The sequence below is a fragment of the Rhineura floridana genome, chromosome 8 (genome assembly GCF_030035675.1).
Source record: "Rhineura floridana isolate rRhiFlo1 chromosome 8, rRhiFlo1.hap2, whole genome shotgun sequence".
NCBI classification, from domain to species: Eukaryota; Metazoa; Chordata; class Lepidosauria; order Squamata; family Rhineuridae; genus Rhineura; species Rhineura floridana.
Window position 1 is genome coordinate 96,631,789 of NC_084487.1, and position 21,610 is coordinate 96,653,398.

The window sequence follows — 21,610 nt, forward strand, 5'->3', positions numbered from 1 at the left end:
ATTGTAGTAGACTTTGAGTATGATTCCCACCTTTAGCTTCAACTGCAGCAAAACGTGTATCTCTCTGAAGGAGTCTTCTTACAATACATTTTGAACTCACCTATCTATCTGTATATAAAATGCAGATGCATCACATCTTTTTTGAAAACACACTCTCTCTTTCTCTCTATAAAATGAATAGAATAGAGCCCTATTGCTTTCCTGGTTGCTATATATTCCTTCTATGTCCAAGGGTAATGTTTTAAAAATTCCAGTCCCTGCATCACCTAATAAAATGCAAGCTGATAAAACTGAAGTATCAAGAAAAGATCATCTCCATTTTCAGGAGCTGAAACAAATGTATTGATTAGATTAGACTTCAACATAATTATAAAAATTAATTGCTTTAAAAGAATTAGCATAGATTGTTTAATGTGAAAATTCACTGGTGCATGTAACCCTGATCCTCTAGAACCAATGGAGAATACAATCATATAATATAATTTTTAAATTAAGAAGGAAATATGAGAATTCAAGGAGAATAATATTATCCAAATGAAAAGACTCAGGAGTGTCATCCTTACTGCATGCCACATGAAACATGAGAATGATGGCTATCCTTCTTTCATCGGGAGAGTCAAACCTGTGTTTTTCATGAGCCACACTTAAAATGTATTTTGCATTCAAAATACCAGACTAAAATTCATAAAGGTGGGCCTTGGAATTACTGAGAGAAAGTCCTTTTCATTTTTGAATAGGGATACTGAGATTTTTACAATGCATAAAACATGCTTGCCAGTCTCATGCAGTATCTAAACTGCTCAATTATCTAGTTTTTAGGAAATTGTATTAAATGTGCTTGCGTATTACAGTTTTTATGTAACCACTTAGATATGTTTATTATATTAAATAATTTATCTCTTATTTAAACAGAGAAGAAATGCCAGGGGCTCCAGATTGTCAGAAAACAGTATTTCTGATCTAGACCTCCTTTCCCTAACTGAAAATTTTTTGTAGCTATTCAAGAATGAGGCAACTGCACCCTTCACCTGCTCAGTAGCATGTTTATCTATTCTTACTTCATAAGTTCCAGGACTGAAAATGGAGAGATGGGCCATAGCTCATTGGTAGACATGTTTTGCATGCAGAAGGTGCCATGTTCAATCCCCAGCATCTCCAGGTAGGGTTGGGGGGAAAACCATGTATGAAATCCTAGAGAGCCTCTGCCAGTCAGTGTAGGCAATACTGAGCTAGATAAACCAATGGTCCGACTCCGTATGATGCTTACCCTTTGTGAGCCCTGACAGAAATTAATTCCTTGTCTTGCATGGAGGTACATGGCATTTGAATGAATTTGTGCTGGTACAGACACAGCCTAAGTCATCCAACTCTCCTTGTCAACCTGTGTTTTTCCCCTTTAATTACATTCATCATCCACCTTTTATCCAAGGACCTCATCTAACATAAATGGTTTCATTCCTCGTAGCAGCCCTGTGAGGCTGACAGTCAGTCCCTTGCTAAAGGGCTCTCAGTGAGTTTCATAGCTGAGTTGAATCTAATCCATTTCCAACATTCTGTCCATCTCAAACACAGCACCACATTCTCCTACGAGAAAATGCTAAATAGTGCATGGCATTGCTTTGATATGGTAGAAATGTTGCCTTGATTCTTGATTAAGGAGATTGCATTTTGGATTTCCTTCCCTTGGTTTTGCAGCTCACACAGTCTGTGAGGCCCAACATACTCAGGCACAAATTTGAAAAGCATTTGACTCTGTAAATGCCAACTTTGCTAGAGCACATAAATAATAATTAAATAACTGTTCCCTGACAAAACAGGCAATGCCTGCTAATTATAAATTTATCCTGCCTGTGATTCTTGCCTTAGAAAATTGTGTCTACCTGAATCCTTGCAACACTAGCAGTGCTGATTTCTCTTCAATGGAGGAACATAGACTATTTGTCACTGTTGGTGACCTGCCTGAAGAATGACTTCCATTGTTTTCTTGAGTTAGCTATCAATTTTCCATTGACATACATGAACTGAGATGAAGGCTCTTTGCACTAACAATCAATGTCCTTCAAAGGACCTTCTGTAGTCTCTCTCCTGTCACATCTGGATGTTCTTTTTTTATTTCATAATGAAGATATTTTCATGAATAAAACACACACAGGAAGCAGGAATGATCCAACATGCACTCCTCCTTTGCAGCCAACCTACTTGCACTGTCAATCCAGCTGGCCAGGATTAAAGTAGTTAAACATACAGTGGGAGCATATATGCTGTCAGATCCCATTCTGCCTGATGCAGGGAGTGGAGCTGACTCTTTGCTCAAAGGTTTACAAATTCCCTGCCAGGCATAAGACTTTCTCCAAAGGATACTGCTCAGTTTGGCCTTTGCAAATAATTATTATCTCCAATGAAATACTTATTGCACTGTAGCATGAACCACATCTTAAAATTATCTAACACAGAGAAACAGCTCACTCGGTGTGGTTGAGCCACTACACTAGCTTCTCAGCAGGTAGGGGGTTGTTGATTACCGGGAGGGAGAGGGGGAATAGTGGGGGGGTCAGTGCAATGCAACTAGAGCCAACCCAGGGCTCCTGCCTGTGCATTTACCCTGTGCCAACTTCCCCACCGACTCTCTCACCACTCTCTCTCCTGGTAAGCAACAGCAATGTAGTTACTAGGAAGCTAACAGCGGTTCTGCCCACCTGGCCAGCTGCTTCTGCAAGACATTAAGAGGTCATAAGCATATCTGTATCATATTAAAATAACTGCTATCACTCCCCTCCCATCCACCCAAAAGTGTTGGGAATTATAGTTTAGTGAGGCTGCTGAGCAAGCAAGATCAATAGACCATGAGTTGGGGATCAATTGAGGGAGAGGAATAGATGAATTGGTGTCTACATAGTGAAGGAATACCTTTCAAAGTGTTAACCAGAGCAGAGGGCAATGCCATTTGGGCTCAACTTCATGCAGCAATATGACTTTCGCCACCACTGATCTCACATCACAGAGCTACACTTCTCAGGGTTCCTTGGGAAATAGAATTACTCTTAAGTTAGCTTGTGGTGTAGATATGCCTAGTAATTCATTCTTTTCTAGATTCAGAAAATCTTTCATCTGAAACAACAGAAAAGGGATTTTCATCAAAAAGTACTACTGGTCACACAAGATAATAAACTCCCTGACGGAACAGCTAATTCTAATGGTCACATTTAAGCTATCTCCCACTTGCTGGTAGCACACTATAGCTGCTGCATTAAGAAATTGCGAGAACCATTTAAAAAAGGGCATGTATACCAAGCAGCGTGTGTCTCTATGTGGCCATATATTTATGCTCAGTGCTGCTAAAATACCTGCCCTCAGCTACACAATGAACTGATTTTAACATTATTTTTGTAGCTGTAAAATCAACATCATGTGGTCTTACCCTCTAGATTTGGCACAGAGAAGATTTCATTTGAGTACTCCATCAGATTATGAGAACCAGTATCGAGCAAGAGCTTGTTCTGGAAATGAGAAACAAATGGCAGTTCTCACCACATTTGTCCACATACATTTATTACACGGGTGGAGAACCTTTTTCAACCAGTGTGCCAGATCATTATCTCCCCAATCCCTGACAGGCTAAATCTGATAAGTGGGTGGGATTGCCCGCCTGTCACTCTTCTGATAATAGTGACTTCGGGTGATGCTGCATTTTGAAGTTCCAAGTGCTGGGATTTAAGGCACAGCGGTGTGTGTGTGTGTGTGTTGCTGTCTGAAAGACCTTTGCTGCTTGTAAATGGCTTTGAAACAAGCCCCGCTGCTCCTTTCAACTTTGGAGCACACCTTGCTTGAGGAGGGGGAATGGAAACCTCTTCCCTATCACAGCTTTTAAATGCAGGCTTTCAGAGGTGTGAAAAGTGCAAAGTTTCCAAGAGCATTGCTGGAACAAAGCCCCTTTCTCCTTTTTAAGCAAGGTGTACTCTGAGGTTTAAACTTTGCCAATGTTTGCCAAAGACACTTTTCTTTCTCCCCTTACCATAAAGTGATGGGGAGGGAAGAAAGAAAGGTGCATTTTGCCAACACAGGCAAACAGCAGGAGTTCTCCTGTGCTCTGCCAATGCAGGCAAAATGTACCTTTGTTTTTCTCCTCCCTCTCATAGCCAATGCCTGCAAAAAAAACAACCCAGGGCTGCTCATCTTGGCTGTGTGTGCTTGTTCCTAGTAAGGACATGCAGTGAGCTAAATCCTGTTTTGGCTGCAAGCACTTGTTTGATCAGCCAAGAGAGAACTGAACCCAGCCCTCAGCTGATTGACAGGTGGACATGGTTTGTGGAAAATGGCCTTGAGGGCCAAACTGGACTCCCAGGCAGGCCCGATGTACCCATCCATGAGTTCTGATTGTTCTTTGGCAGTATTCAAATATGGTGAATTTACCATCCCCAATATTAATTTGACAAATTGGTTCAAAGACATAGGCTAGCTTCTCAGAATGAAGCCTACTCTTGCTACTGAATCAATGGTGTGTGTTTGTGTGTGTGTGTGTGAGAGAGAGAGTGAGTGAGTGAGTGAGTGAGTGAGAGAGAGAGAGAGAGAGAGAGAGAATCACAACCACAGTCCCTGACCCAGACTGCCACACTTTGATTTTCTTAACAACCTTCAGGCACGTAGCTTTCTATATCACTTACAGAAATTGTATGTATGTAGATTCTCTATACAGAATATGTCAGAGACAGCAGGTGTGATCTCATCTTACTTGTGACATTTTCAGTGATTGTCTGAATATTTTCTTTCTCTTACAAGCTATAGTTTTCATCCTCTGCTTCCACCAAAGTATCCAACACACAGAAAACTACATTATCTTCTGCAGAATGGTTTGCAATAACATTCATGAATCTTAAGATTTAGACCGAGAAACAATGACTTTCTCCACATTGCTCTTCTAATTAAAATGCCAAAACTGAAATTTGCTGCCCATGCTCATGTGCCACATTCCAATGAAGTGCAGAGTAGAAAAGATGCTCCACAGCAGAGAATTCATCTGTGAATAAACAGAATTCAACCTAAGAAATGCCTCTGCAAAAAGGAAACACCCCAGCCACATATCACACAGCTTTATCATCATTAAATCATACCCTTTCATTCCAGTTTCCAAACATTCAAGTAGTCAAAAGTATATTTTAACTTGTTTAACTTGCTGTAAACTATTGTAGCACTTCCTGTTACCTATCTGCTACCCACTGAGTTATTACTTGTTTCTATGAGATTTGTCAGAAATTATTTTAGATGTTTTGAGTTTCAAAATAATTTCTAAAAATCCATAGCACAAAAGCACATTGAACAGTTCTCATAGGCAATCTATAACGTGAAATGCCACTTATACTGTCGGTAGAGATTCTGCAGATAGATGACCGGAGATTAATAATGCAGTTCACATTTGCTTTTTGTTAGAATGGGATTGAATAAAAATATAAATTTATTTATTTATTTATTATTTAATTTGTATCCCGCCCTTCCTCCCAGCAGGAGCCCAGGACGGCAAACAAAGCGCTAAAAACTCTTTAAAACATCATAAAATCAGATCTTAAAATACATTAAAACAAAACAGTGTTAAAAACATTTAAAAAAAACAACTTTAAAAAAGGGTTAAAAACATTATTAAAAAAACATATTAAAAATCAATTCTAACACAGACGCAGACTGGGATAGGTCTCCACCTAAAAGGCTTGTTGAAAGAGGAAAGTCTTCAAAAGGTGCTGAAAAGATAGCAGAGATGTCGCCTGCCTAATATTCAAAGGGAAGGAATTCCACAGGGTAGGTGCTGCCACACTAAAGGTCCGTTTCCTATATTGTGCAGAACGAACCTCCTGATAAGATGGTATTTGCAGGAGGCCCTTACCTGCAGAGCGCAGTGATCGACTGGGTATATAAGGGGTAAGACCTTCTTTCAGGTATCCTGGTCCCAAGCTGTATATTTTATTTATTTATTTATTTATTAAATTTCTATACCTCCCCATAGCCGAAGCTCTCTGGGTGGTTTACAACAGGGCTTTGTAAACCAAAACTAGAACCTTGAACTTGCCCTGGTAGCAAATGGGCAGCCAGTACAATTCTTTCAGCAGCGGGGTGACATGTTGCTGATACCCTGCCCCAGTGAGCAGTTTCGCCGCCGCATTTTGCACCAGCTGCAGCTTCTGGACCAACCTCAAGGGCAGCCAAACATAGAGCTCATTACAGTAATCCAGCCTGGAGGTTACCAGTGCATGGACAACAGTGGTCAGGCTATCCCGGTGCAGAAACGGCCATAGCTGTCTCACCAGCTGAAGCTGGTAAAAGGCACTCCTAGCCACTAAGGTCACCAGGGCCTCTAGCAAGAAAGATGTATCCAGGAGCACCCCCAGGCTACAGACCTGCTCTTTCAGAGGGAGTACGACCCCATCCAAAGCAGGCAACTGACCGATTATCCAAACTCGGGAACCACCAACCCACAATGCCTCTGTCTTGCTAGGATTCAGACTCAGTTTACTGGCCCTCATCTAGCCCACCACCGAGTCCAGGCAGCGGTCCAGGGCTTGTACGGCCTCTCCCGATTCAGATGTCACGGAGAAATAGAGCTGGTATCAGCAGCATACTGCTGACACCTCGCCCCAAAGCTCCTGATGACTGCTCCCAATGGCTTCATATAGATGTTAAACAGCATGGGGGACAAGATGGTACCCTGCGGCACCCCACAGCACAGCTGCCAGGGGGGCGAAAGACAGTCACCCAATGCTATTCTCTGAGAGCGACCCTGGAAATAGGATCGGAACCACTGTAAAACAGTGCCTCCAATACCCATCTCACCTAGTCGGCCCAGAAGGATACCATGGTCAATGGTATCAAAAGCCGCTGAGAGATCAAGTAAGAATAACAGGGTCGCACTCCCCATCCTTCTCCTGATAAAGGGCAACCAAGGCCGATTCAGTCCCATAACCAGGCTATAAATAACTGAATAGACATAAAATCAACAACAGCAATACATGTTGCTGCTCCAGCTACTAACTGTTCAGGTACACTCTAGTGCTACTCTAGTGTAGAACAATGCACTGGCACTGCAGACAGATTCACTGGAAGAAACATTTGGAAGTGGAACATGATTTTGTTTCAGGCTTTTGCCAATCTCAAAGAGAGGGGATATGATTCTGGCATAGGCACGATTCAAAGGCCCAGAAGCAAGATGATATGACCAATGATGATGGTTGGTTGTCAGATTCTGGAGAAGGAAGGCAAGTAGGTGTGCAATACAAAAAGAGGTGGAGAAAGGTCGGGAGAGGTATGTGGAATCTGATCAGAAGCTTCTTTCAAGAATGAATTGATCATACTGAGGAATTGGCTTGGATAGCAGGGGTTTATAGGGTCAGGTGGGTCCAGAGTAGGGATGTGTGCAAAATTCAATTCAGTCCTCATGTCCAGCCAAATCTATCAAACTTGCACTTTCCAAAACAACATGAGAACCGAAACACAGCCAGCCTTCAAAATTCACACTCAAATTTTGCAATGCAGTTCGCCAACCAACCAATGTGTGCATAAAAAGGAATATATTCATGAAAATAACATACAAAACTTCATTATATGATGAAACAATGCTTTCAAAAATGTGTACATTAGTCAAAACTGCCTAAAATGTGTTTATTGGGAGAAATCTGCACTAAAATTATCTCTGCTGGAGAATTTTGCAAACTGCTGCAGAAATGTGGAGAACTGAACTCAAAATTGGAAAAATGAGAAACTGAGAACAAAAATTGACAGATCTTTTCATCCCTAGTCCAGAGTGGTCTGTGATATCAGTTGTCAAATCTCATGCTATACCCATGGCCTAGAGCAAGGTTCTTCAACCTTGGGTCCCAATATATTGGTGGATTACAGGTCCAAATATACCAGACCACTAGGTAAGGACGATAGAAAGTGTAGTCCAGCAACATCAAGAGACCAAGGTTGAAGAGCACTGGTCAACAGATCACTCTTGCTTGCTTTGCTAAGGAACCAGAGTTCTGATGGTGCAGGAGGTAAGGTATCATAGGCTGAGTCATGGAGGCACTGGTTTGAGAACTCTCTTGATACCATGACACTCTGATACTATGAATATGATGCATACCATTAGCACAACTTCAATGTGTCTCTAATGGTCTATGTGACAGTTTGAAGGTTAGACTTGTGATCTTGTGTCCCTTCCAGGGGAATTATGCTCCACAGCCTCAGTACTCAATGATCACAGTCACTACTATTGTTTAGCACTGCACACTATGAAGCTTTTTTGTTGGTCCAGTTACAACTAAATATTGCTTTGAAAATTATACTGTAGAGCCAAATCCCAAGAAATACAGGTAGTAACTCAATTCCTGAACTGAGAATACTGCCCCCGTTACTTCTCAGACTCCAGTCTGAACCTCTCCAACTTTGCATGCTTTTTGGAAGGAAAAAAATGTTTTAGAGCTATTTTTTTCATTCATTTTCTAGCTAGCTAGGATTGAACACCATTCCTCATAGCACAGGTAGCCTAATTTTTGGGAGTACAGATGTGAGATATGTTGCTTGCATGCATCACACATTAAGTTAATGTAATTAAAAAAATTAATGCAACATACAAATGCCCACTAATCCTTTGCCTTAGGACTGATTCATACAACCGATTCCATTCCATTGCTTTTGTACACATTTAATTGATCTTGCAAGTGGTTTGCTCACATGAACAGTCAAATGAGGGAGGATGGGATATATGCAAAACCACAAACAGTGACTCTGTTGAGGAACGGCTCAGGAACTTGGAAATCTCCATTCACAAGTATAGTACGAGTTCTCACATATGCCAGAAAGGCCCTATAAAAAGTAAACAATATAATGTATGAATTTGATTATTTATTAGTATTAGATATTTATTAAACTATCAAAGTGGCATACAACAAATATAAAATAACTGAAATTTCAGATGATCTACTAACTGTAAATTTTTTTTAAAAAGTTTGTATTTGATTATTTGAATAAGCCTGATGGCATAGAAAGTCTTTAGCAAATGTTTAAAAATTCATACTGAATATTTAATTTAGTATTCCACAGGACTAGGCCAATAACACTGAAGGCTTGATTTCATGTTGTCACCATGAAATCTTACCAAGTCTTGGTAAGTCTTACCAATTTGGAGGGAAACCAAAGACTTTCCTATAGATGATCTCAGCGATTGAGCTGGGATATAAGGGTTCAGGCAGTCCTGAGATACCCTGGACCCAAGTTGTTCAGGGTTTTGTAAATTAACACAAGAACCTTAAACCTGGCTTGGTAGCAGATGTGCAGGCAGTGCAGATGTTTTAACAATGTTTTCACATGTTATCTGTCCCCATCAGCAATCCACCTGCCATATTCTGTATCAGGAGGAGCTTCTGGACCAGGCCCAAGGGCAGCCCCATATAGAGTGCATTGCAGTAATCCAGCCTTGAGATTACCAACGTATGAACTACTGTGGTCAGGCTATCCTTATCCAGGAACAGTCATAGCTGGTGAATCAGACAGAGCTGGCAGAAAGCACTCCTGGCCAAGTGAATTCTAGTGACAAAGATTTATCTAATGACAAAGATGTAATCTCTAGTGATAAGGCACCCCTCAAGCTTCTATGTTTATAGCTTCTGTCTTTTGTTTGCTTAATTGGTTGGATAACAATGGTTTTGCTGATAAACATACAAGGGTTTCAAAATAAGATCTTGAAAATCTAATTAATTTATGTGAGGAAGTATATAGTTTTACAAATATAGGACCTAGCCAGATTTTTTTTTAGGAGACAGCATGTAGGGAACAAAATATGGAGACTTAGGTATGCTAGAGAAGCAGTCCACTTTTGACATGGAGTTCTCCGCTCTTTTTCATTTTATTTTATTTTAACTCATTTATTATTAAATTTATATCTCACCCTTTCTCCCAAAAGGAACCCAGGAAGGCATTTTCCCACATTTCCCAGGTAATGCTTAACTAACAAATATCAGGGTTTACATTAACGTGGAAATCAGTTTTCCATCTCTAAATATGACAGCTCATGCATGCCTCTCCTGGGTTGGCCCAAGGAGATCATTTAACCACAGTTATTTCTTTCATCCAAATCAAAAACTGTAGTTCAAACACTAACTAAAATTTATGGAGACAAGCCAGGATTGTAAACCATGGTTTGAAGTTTCCCTAAACCATTATGAGCCAGCACAGACTCAGGGAAGTATAGCCCTTTTTAATAATGCATTACTGCACTAATTTTGGATGTTCCACTTGGAGGGCGAGCCTATATCCTTTGAGTGTCCGTTTTGGTTAAAAAATATGCATATGTAGCACTCTATGGCCAGATAATAATAATTATTAGCCTTATTTGGTGTAGTTGCTTTTGACTTTTTCATATGATTTTTCATTGTTTAAAATTGTTGGTTATACTATAAATCCATATTATATATATATAGTATGTCAAACACACAAACACCAGCTGGGTGAACAGAAAAGTTTTTAAATTCCTCCTGAAAGTTAATAATGAGGGATGGTGAGCACTGAGGAAGGTCACAGGGTGAGTACATGTCTGATCATATTCTGTTTTGTTTTATTGAGTGAAGTTATTTTATATTTTGTCTGTTGAAAAGTTGCTGGATTAAAACTTCCATAAGCCCTGATCATTGACCATGTTGGTTGGGCTGATGAAAGCTGTACTTCAACAACATATGGAGGGCACCACATTGGACTACTCCTGCACTAAGCCATAGTTCAGTGCTACATGGAAACCAGGCCCAGAATAGCTTAGATTACCACCGAAAAGTGATAGCCCAGAAAGCAAAGAGAAACTGGCCTTTCAGCAATTCCTCAGCACTGTTTTTTTGAAGCAAGTTTTGCTTCAGAGGAGCAGCTTTAGCAATGGGCAGGCCAATCAATTCTATTGCTGTTTTACTATTGCCCCAAGGAAGTATCTATTCCGTATACACTGCCTGCTTATCCTTGATAAGGAAAGAGGCTGACAGCTTAATCACTTTATAGAACTGCCTTAGAGCAAAATATGTCTATATGAATGAATGTTTCAGTTTTGCCTGAATCCACAGAAGAGAAATGCATACTAAGGATCTCATCAAGCACAATGCTTATACAGGTATGTAATATGCTTCCCTCCCCTCCATCATCCCACAACAGCACGCAGACAGAAGTGTTGCATGACAGCTGCAGTAACACATTTCTCCAATGATTCCAGAGGTCTGACCTTCTATAATTATTTCAGGATTCCTGAAATACCCCCCCCTCATATAAACGTATGTGTCTGTGTATGTATATATCCACCCAAGGGACTAACCAGGTTCATACTTACATAGATGTTGATGTATTTAAATCTTTTTAGTATCTTACCGTTTTATTTGTTCTAAAAATGTTTTAATTACTTGTTTTTACTTGTTTTATTGATATTTTTTTAAAAAAATTGTAAACCTCTTAGAGGATTTTTGCAATCAAGCAATATATAAATTTTGTTAGAAAAATAAAATAAATCGTTTCATCAGTGCTGCAACATCAGATACACCAGGGCTAGTCATCATAGCCAGGGTTACATACCCTTATAACAAATGTTCCGTCAATATGTCCTACTTAAGAGCCGCAGATCACAGGACAGGGGGAGCTTCCAAGCTGCCCACCATCCCCCTGCTTCACCTACCTTTCTTTCTGTTGTTTTTTGTAGTGCGAGCAGGGTTGCCATCAACCAAGATGGCAGCAGAGGCTTCAGCCCCTTACGGAAACCTTGGCCACCATCTTGATTGATGGCAACCCTGTGCGCACAGTGCGTGCAGCTGCAAAAAACAGCAGAGAAAGGTAGGTGAAGCGGGGGGATAGTGGGGGGATGGTGGGCGGTTTGGAAGCTCCTGTCCTGCAATCCGTGGCTCCTGCCACAGATCGTGAAAGGGGAGTGGAGGGGCCTGGGGCAGGCTGGTGCCCAAGGGCCCCGGTATGCCTGGAGCCGGCCCTGGTATTACATGTATGTATTATTCATTTATTAACTGCCCTTCACCCTAATGTCCCAGAGCAGGTCACAGCAATTTAAAGTTCAACATTAAAAACATTTTAAAACAAATTACAATCACAAGAATATGGTGTGTGGTAAAAATATACATCTAAAGTGTCAAAGGCCAGGGTAAAGAGATGCATCTTCAGCATTTGCCAAAAAACTGTAAAGCAAAAGTACAAGATGGGAGGGAGGTCCACAACTTAGGGCTGCCACAGAGAATATCTTCTCCCAGGCAGCCACCCCATGCCCACATTTCTGAGGGTGATGGGACTACCAAGAGGGCTTCTCCTGCTGATCTCCTGAGAGGGTCTGGAGGGTAGGAAGTGGTCTTTCAGATATTTGGGGCCTAAGTCATTTAGGGCATTAAACACTAATGTGCACACCTTGAATTGGGTCCAGAAACAAATTGGCAACCAATGCAGCTGTTTTAAAAGAGTGTTATATGAGATCTAAATGGAACCCCAGCCGGTAATCTGGCTGCTGCATTTTGGACCAGTTGAAGTTTCCGAGTTGTCAGTGGAAGGTCAGTGAAGAGGTCTGACTGGACACAAGACCTGCAAGCCAAGGTCTCAAATAATATTTCAATATTTAGATAGCCTTCTAAACCTTCTCAATACAAATGTGACAGGATCATATGCTACTAGGCCTTCCTTGGCACATACCTGCTTCTTTCTACAGGATTTATATGGCTCTAACATGCTGACTCTTATATGGCTCTAACATGCTGACTCTTGTCCTAATTTTTAATTCAGAAAAAAATGCAAGTAACCACATAGGCTTCTGAACCAAATGACCAGCAAATTTTATTTATAGTCTATTTCTCCCACTAGCTACAAATCTAGGACACCAGCAGCTAAATATATAACATCACAATAGCCTAAGTCTGCATGTTATATAGCGCTAAGGAGTTCCTTTCAGTCATCTGTTTTATCATTTCAATAAAGCACTCTGAAATGTTATAGAAACTGAGGGCTCCCAGGTTTCTATATGAAACTGGATTAGTCACTGAAATACTTCTATGTATAAAAATCAGTTGATTCTGTTTTCAGTATGCCTTGCTTTCTTTTTGATTGCTAGATGCCTCAAAACCAAACGTAAGAGCATAAACTGTTGGATTTATAGTCAGCATAAACTGCTAGATTTATAGCCAGAAAATGACAAATAATCATTCTGTACCCTCATCCTGTGACAAGCACTGATGTGTTATCCCCATTTAGATCGCATTGAGTGAAATGATTTTCTGTGTTCAAATTGTAAGTTATGGAAACATAACTAAACAAAATCCAATGTCATATCAATTATATCGGTTCACTGTGCTATGGAGAATATGATCACTCTGCTGTCATGAAAGTGTCACAGAATATGACATGGATGAAGCCATTGGGGGAATAAAATTTCCCTTAAAACAGAATCACAAGTAAACACAAGGCACTAAAGAAAGTCGCTGTAAGCTTGATAACTCACACAAAACGTGTTAATCCTTAAAGTAAAAAGGTAGGTGCTTCTCTAGTTGTCAACCTTTTTGTGTTCATCCCTGAAGCTTTCTTTGTGCACTCAAAATACAGCTATTTCAGTTTTGCAAGGGGTGGAATTAGAGACCAACTACTAACAGTGAATAGTCAAGCAAAGGATCTTCATTTCAAGTAAACCTTGTTTCAACATAATAAATAAGGAGACAGCAGTTATTGTCCCTTCCTGGCGAAGGTTTGCGAGTTGAGCATTGTTTGCAAAGAGGTTACTACAAAGAGTGGGAAAACAATATGACTGACAGTAGAGGGAAAATTCATGCCTACCTACCTAAGGAAGGAAGAGAGAGATTACTTATTTTTTGCAAAATTGAAAATGACCTTGTGCTTTTTTTTTTATTATTAACAAAAGAAGACTGGCAGCTGAGGTCACTGAAGTGGAGTGTGATCAACAGTGCAAGTCTTTCTGTAGTTTGCAGGCATGTCTGGCAAAAGGAGTTATTCTGTAAAGAACCTTCTGTCATTTGTTTTGAAAGCAACATAAAATGTCTAATCTAGCACAACTCTGACTTTCCAGGAGGGAATGGGAACTTTTAGGAAATTTCTTTCACCCTCTTGTTCTTCTCATCAAACTAATATACATTATACAACAACACATCATATTTCCCTAGCAGGCAGTTGCCAGCTATAAAGTACTTTATGCAATACAGCTTTAAAAAAACAGCAGTAGTCATTGAATATGGCTAAATCACTAAGGTCAAACACAATGGAGTTTAAAAAAGAGAACCGATTTTTCCATTAGCCATCTTTAAAAGATGAAGCCAGTTTCAAATGTGCTTCTACTACAGGGAAATCATTCAGCTAGCTGAAAGGCAATTAAAAAGAGAGAGCTTGCCATCTCTTTTTCCTTAATGAGCATGTTAGCTATCACAGCCAGAGAAGGTTGGTCTATAAGCAGGACTTGCTTCGAGAACAGTCATCTTCCACCTCACCATTTTGATTGACACAGAGACTTATTTTTAACTTCTGCCTTTTGCAGGCAAAGCTTAACATTAACTGGCGGGGAAAAAAATACACTTGAGGTTTCGAAGCTCGGTGGGAAAACATACATTTTAGGGTTTTGTTTTAAGGGAGAAAGTTGCTTCTAATCCTGTGTTTGACAGTGTCCTATACAGAGATCAAAACATATCTGAAGTATATTTAGAAGAGATAAAAACAGTACAGACTTACCATTACCATAGTGCAAACTTACCATTGAAGTTCACAGCCCGAATGTAACCAAGCAGCTCTTTGCCATCAATAGTGCTCATTCGTGGACACAGGCCAATATATCCAGGACAAAGATCTTTATGCATGTTGTGCAATGCGTACGCCATGGAGTACACAGCATCAATGACAAACTGGACCTTTCCTTCTTGCTCATATGCAGAATCCCTTGCAATTCGTTCCAATCCTATGGAAAAGAGGAGGCAAACAGATCCAAACATTATTATTTTTTTCCACAGCTGGCAGCAGGGCTCCAACAGGTAATTCTAGAGCAAGTGATCCAGATCTATGCACTGGAAGAGGGATGGACAAAATCTGTTCAGTTGGGTTTCCTTCAGTTTCCAGTCTTCAATTCAGTTTATCCCATTTCTAAATCAGTTTGCAAATTTTAAAATAAAATTTCATATGACAATCCATACATAATTTTATGCATTTTCCCTTAATACAATGCATTTTTCATGGATATATACATTTTTGTACACACCATTCCCCAAATATAAACTTTTTTGTACCCATGTTTTGGTTAGACAACTGCATAACAACTTTCAGAGAAGTGTAAATTAGGTGGGTTCATATTAAAATACCAACTGTACACATTTCTCCTCCATTCTAGACTGGGACATTTCAAATTCTGCAACAAGATTCTGCAGTCAAAATCCATCACAGAATCAATAACAAAATCAATGTGACATTTCTTTAGTTAACATCCATGGTGTAGCTCAGTTGTTAACTATGAGGACAGAAGTAGTAGGAATTTCCTGGCAAGCAATTATACTGTAGTGCTGGAAGAATAATAAGAGCCTCCTAGGCAACTGATGTCAAATGGTTAGGGGTAAAATTGCTAATGAATGTTGGTTAAAGCAACATTCACAATTAATTTAAAGGGTCTTGCTCAGGAGAAACATATGTAGAACTACAAGAAATTTTCTAGGCAAAAGAAAGGTGATCTCCTATGCAAAAGCAAAACATTAAAGGGCCACAGGATGCTATGAGGAAAGCCAATAGGCATATTTACACTCCTACTGGTGGGATTCTAGAATATGATGAACAAAAAGGGACTTCATTCATGAAGTGCCAGTCACACTGAAAGTTGGGAGGGACAAAGTCATCACATCCAAGTACTAAGGCAAGATCATCCTTCCATAAGCTTCTTATCGACAAATATGATCTAGTCCTAACCACAATGTTCCAAAATCAGACGGCAGATGTACTGCTCGGGGTACTTACGTTGGCTTGGAAAAGATCACTTGTGCAAGCACAAGCATTTCCAGAGGGATCGCTGATTTGATCCTCTATCCCCAGCTGAGGCTTCCTGTATCACATCACACATAGGGTTGCCACATTTCAGTTCCACAAATCCGGGCAGGCTAATTTTCATATTTTCACATTAATTTGCAAATTAAGCATATTAAAAGTTGCATTGTCAATTTGTTTTGTTTTTGTGCCTAGTAATTCCCACCAAAAACTGAGGAAGGATGTCAGGACTTAAAAAAAAAACCCTGACATTTTTAGCCTTAAATGCCCTAGACTCTAGTTTCCAACACTATGGAATATTTATTTATTAAGAGCATTTATATTCTGCCCTTCCACTGTTAAAAAGAGAGCTCAGGGAGATTACAAACATAATAAAAACAATAAAAATACACCATCGATGTAAAAACATAATAAAAACACAAAACAGAAACAAACAAAACAAGTCAATGCAGCAGTATAAATATCCAACATAAAACACCAGCAAAGTATTAATTAAAAGCAATATTATGATTGAGAAGTTGCCTGCAAGGCTGGCACCAGAGGGCGGTCAGGTTGGGCCCTGGCTGAGGGCCCCTGTGATCCAGAAGGGCCCCTGAAGGGCTCCTCAGGGTGGGAGGGTAGCACTCTCGTTCCACGATCCATGGCAGTGTCGACTCCCAACCTTGCTGCAGAATGCAGAGGAGAAGCTCCCAGGCACCCCCCCCATACAGCCCGTGCAGGTTTCAATAAGCCCACATGCATGTCCCAGGTACCTCTCCTGTTGCTATGAATGCTGTGCACGCTGCGCGCACATGCCTACCAATAAACAAAATTGCAATAGAGGCTTCCCTAAGGGGCTGATGCCTCTGCCACCATCTTGGTTGATGGCAGGCATGCGCACTGTGTGCACATGGAAATCACATTAGGCAATGGGAAAGATAGGTGGGGCAGGCAGGTGGGCGCCACAGGCCTGGGGCAGGCTGGTGCCCAACGGCCCAGTCATGCCTGACATCAGCCCTGGTTGCTTGTACCAACAATTCAGGAATGCGAATTGAACAAACCACTACAAAAAGTAACACAGATATAAATCAAGATTTCAATATAGTAGGGCCCCACTTCATGGAACTTCGCTTTACGGCGCTTCACTAATGCGGCGGTCTCAATTATTGTAGACGCAATTAGACTAAAGCCCCACTCATACAGCGCTTGTTCCACTTTTACAGCGGTTTTCTTGCATTGCGTGCCATTCTATTCAATGAGTTCCTTTTTTCGGCAGGGGTCTGGTACGTAACCCGCCATATGAGTGGGGCCCTACTGTATTATCAGTTCAATTATCTTATCTAAAGAGAGCAGAGTCTTAGCAAGTGAGAAGTGTCTTTAGGATACTAATTCTCACAAACCAGATCAGAGAGATGGGATATACAACCTTCTATGATAAAGGACTTGATGAAGACTTGAGTGCTGGCATCTCTTTTAAAAATAATAGTTATAATTCAGCGAATTCTAGCAACTTGGCAAGCTGTGCCAACATTAGACAAGGCAACTGTTCCATTCCTATTGGCATTAAGGGGGAGGGAGATTACACCATCCCATTGCAGTGTGTGTGTGTGTATTTATACACACACACACACATATCCATCCATGGGGAGGAAATGAAGTAGGGTGATCTTTGGTGGGGAGATGCCTGCCAGTCATTTTGAAGAAGGATATGTATAAAAAAATACTGTTTAGCCCTTTCTGGATTGCTGAACAGTGGCTCTGCTGGCAACAGGGTGAGTGAGGCAACATTCCAATGCAACTTTACTTGAGAGCAAGCACCATTTAACAGGGTTGGGCAAGGTCGAAATAAACAAATGCTAATACTGCAGCCTTTTCTACAGAGAAGTTTGCTTTTATATCTTGTATTTGTTCAGGGGAGGGAGCATTTGGTGGATTCAAACCCCTTTATTCTATATGATGGCAGGCAGACCCTCCCATTGCATTCACCACTTAAGACACATACCCTGAGACACAGAGGCAAATGAGATGAACGCTGCTTCTCCTTGCAGAAAGTATCTTGATCAGGGGTGGAGCTGCATGTGTTGATCAAGTGAGTATGTGCACTTTTCTGAACTGCCTGTATTCTGCATATGCAGCAGGCAGGCAGGCTAAATTCTTGATTTTCCCAGCAGAGCTATGGTCTCCCTCATCGGCTAAGAACAATGGAAGATGGGAGTAGTCTGATTTCTCACAAAATGGCCAGAAAACTACCTCTGCATTTTGCCTTGTATCGCTCAATCCACAAGGGTAGAGACTTGCTTTTTTTAAAAAAAGTAATGAAAGCCAGGAATCTAGGCCACCTAATGGGCTAAGCAGGCACCAGATAGCATGGCTAGGATCCGGGTAAAACCTGGCTAACCAGGCAATATGGCAACAGCGGCGTCACTAGCGGGAGTGCGGGGGGGTGCGGACCTCCGGCGCATGCCCTCCCAGGGCATGGATGGGGGTGGCTGGTCTTGTGCACGTGCATGCACGCACTCACCATGCGCTCCAGGCTGGTGGTGGAAGGCCCGTCCTGGCTTCACCGCCAGCGAGCGGGCACCTGCTGTTGGTCTCGCCCGCCTGCCTCCAAGGAGGAGTTGGCTGCACTGACCCGGAGCACTTCTTGGCTCCTTTGCTGGCCAATGGTGCGGGGCGGGGCGGCTCTTGGTGTCACCCCCCTCAGGGTGTCACCTGGGTGCGGTGCGCACCCTGACGCCACTGTATGGCAACCCTAATCACACAATACTGTGGAAGTTTCCTCAATACTCTTGAGCAGCTGAGACTGGTGGCAACAAAGGGAGAAATCTTCATATGTGAATGGGTAAGTGCAGATCTTTTGATCCAAGCCAGTATAACCCTTATATCCCTGCATTTTCCCCTATTTATTTTAAACAGTACTCATAAAATCCTAGTGATTTAAAGTCCCCCAATAAATACAAACAAGAAGCTGACAATTAAAAAAAAGCAGCAAACTCATCTTCAAGTAATGTTATTTGGTACAAGAGACATATGTGTGTGAGTGCACATATGCATGTTTAATTTACTTCTTTATATAAAATATGCATGTCCTGCTTTACAGCCCCACAAAGTTCTCAAAGTGGCTTACAAAAGATTTGGAAAATGCAATGACTTTCAAAAATATTTGCACATATAATTGAAATAACATGGTGCTAGGTGTATTTGGGCAGCATTATTGAACTCTCATTGTCAGTCTTTCCTGGCGTTGTCAGGCAAGCAAGCCCACAGAGGAACTCTGCAGTGAGTGGGACTAAGCAGCTGGACCTCACTGAGCCCATGATGGAGCCAAGTCTTCCTTAGTTGGCATTTGCCAGGCAACAACTCCCATTGAGGTCCTCTGAGACAAGGGTCTGGGGCCAAATATCTGCATCAGGCCATGATGGAGGCAAGTCTTTAGTTAGATCCATGCTGCCTGGTAACACAAGGCTCAAATTTATTGACCAACAAAAATAAATTCTACAGGATAGAAATATGACCACCTCTAATTATTGTCCAGTTAGCCACACTTCTCACCACTTTCTTTCATTCTAGGATGGTAAATAGGGAGAACATTTCAAGGATGAGAGACTAAACAGACGGTTGTTTCCAGAGCCTCCATTTTCAGCTTAGTGACTCTCACCAAACAGCTGGCTAACGTTATTTATAGGATATTTTTATAACATTCTTTCACCCTGTTTTAAATGAAATGGAGAGAATACCTTTATTTTATCTACATCTATGGTCTGATAAACATAACAAACTGGAAAGAAGGTGTATTTCGTGCCAAGTGGTGCCACCATCTGTCATTGTGTTTAAGAATGGTTTCTGCTTCCCTATTTTTAAACAAAACAAAAAACTAGTATGTCAGACTCAAAACTGAGGTCTACGCACAACTATTTCAGTTTAGGGGGATAATGCAAAGTTGTTCATATTTCTGCCAAGCTTCAGTTGACAGAAGTTAAATTCTGATTTTTCGTTATTGAGATACTCATATAAAAATTTTAAAAAACCAAACCTATTAGATACTGAAAAATATAAAAGGAAGAAAAACCAACACATCACAAATCTAAATTACGATTTGATGCAGATTAACTAACACAAAAGTCACAGAGATACAGTTCTTAAATTGTTTATAGTCTGCTTTTCCATCCCAAAATACTATTAAAGGGACTGCATATGAAATCTGTCTTTATTTTGTATCACATGTGCAAAATTAGTAAATTTGATCATTTTAGCTGTTATCCATAATCTGTCTAATCATACCTATTCAAACAGAAGTCTCCCCCTTTTCAGCTACTATGAAAAAGCCACTTTCACAAAAGGCACTCTTATTTTAAGCGCACAGATGCAGCTCCTTCTTTCCTATGGCTAGTCACAGCCCACTTACTTTTCAGCCATGGGCTTGCTGCTAATAAGATAAAAAAATCCAAACAATCTCCAGGTAAATGCATACTAATCATGCCATTGCAAATCTGTGGTATTGTTATGTATGATTATTAGGATTAGCAACAGTGAGAAACTGTTGACCCTCTTATCGTCAAGGATCTAATCCTGTTGAAAGTCCTCTCTATTTCAAGAGTAAAATCCATGAGATGGTATAGCAAAATATTTTCAGATTCCTCTTGCATTATAGAAAACACTATCTAAGATAAGCTGACTCATTTTTGAGCTACAAATTAGTATCAAGCAATTATAGTAGTTTTGTATGACAAAATGTATTTCATTTCAGCATTACCCTTTTTATATTGCACAGTAGCAGATATTTTATATATTTTAAGTATTCCCAACATTTCACCACTGCAGCCCCCATGCACCCTCAAAATCTGATCCAGAGGTTGTAGGCACTCTTTGGAGCAGATTTTGGGAGTACACTAGGAGAGGAGAGGTATGGGAAGTCCCCCTGCATGGGCCAAACTTCACACATAGTGCTGGATTCAACCAATAGTGTCCAGGTTACAGGATGCACTAGTTTACTATTACATCCAATAATAGTTTATTATTTTGTTGCTAGGGTTACTTGTTTAGTTTTTATATCCTGCTCTTCTACAATAAGTATCCAAAGCTGCTTTAAAAAAAGAATATAAGAAATGTTAATATGTAAATTCATGACCAAGAGTTGGTAAAAAAAATTAACATAACACTAACACACTCCTGTAACACACATACCCTATCCAAACCTCAGTTTATCATCAAATTTTAGAGTGACGTATGCCTGTTGTTGTTGTTGTTGTTGTTGTTGTTATTATTATTGTCTTTATTTATACCCCACCAGTTTTCCAAAACTGGAACTCATGGCGGCTTCCAGTTAAAAAATACATATAATTAAAAACATACAAAATCTACATAAAAATAAGATTAAACTATTTCCAATATTAAAACCATACACACATATAGCTAAAAGAGTTCAAACTAGTTTAAAAATAATATAATCGACATTAGCAATGCAGCACCCTTCAAGCCCTATCCTTAGCCTTCAATTCCAAAGGCTTGTTGGAATAGGAAGGTCTTTGCTTGTCGGTGGAAGGACTGCAAGGAGGGGGTCATTCTTACCTCCCTAGGAAGGGAATTCCAAAGCCTAGGGGCAGCCACCGAGAAGGCCCTCTCACGAGTCCCC

The 21,610-nt window shown here is 40.6% G+C and overlaps 1 protein-coding gene across 1 annotated transcript in view; it reads right to left on the bottom strand.

The window, feature by feature from the left end:
• The window catches only part of GRM8 (glutamate metabotropic receptor 8), a 687,390-nt gene that overhangs the window by 214,893 nt on the left and 450,887 nt on the right, over positions 1–21,610 (bottom strand). The window contains exon 6 of the mRNA XM_061640177.1: positions 14,732–14,932. Coding sequence (XP_061496161.1) covers positions 14,732–14,932 — 201 coding nt within the window. The remainder of the gene's footprint in view (positions 1–14,731; positions 14,933–21,610) is intronic.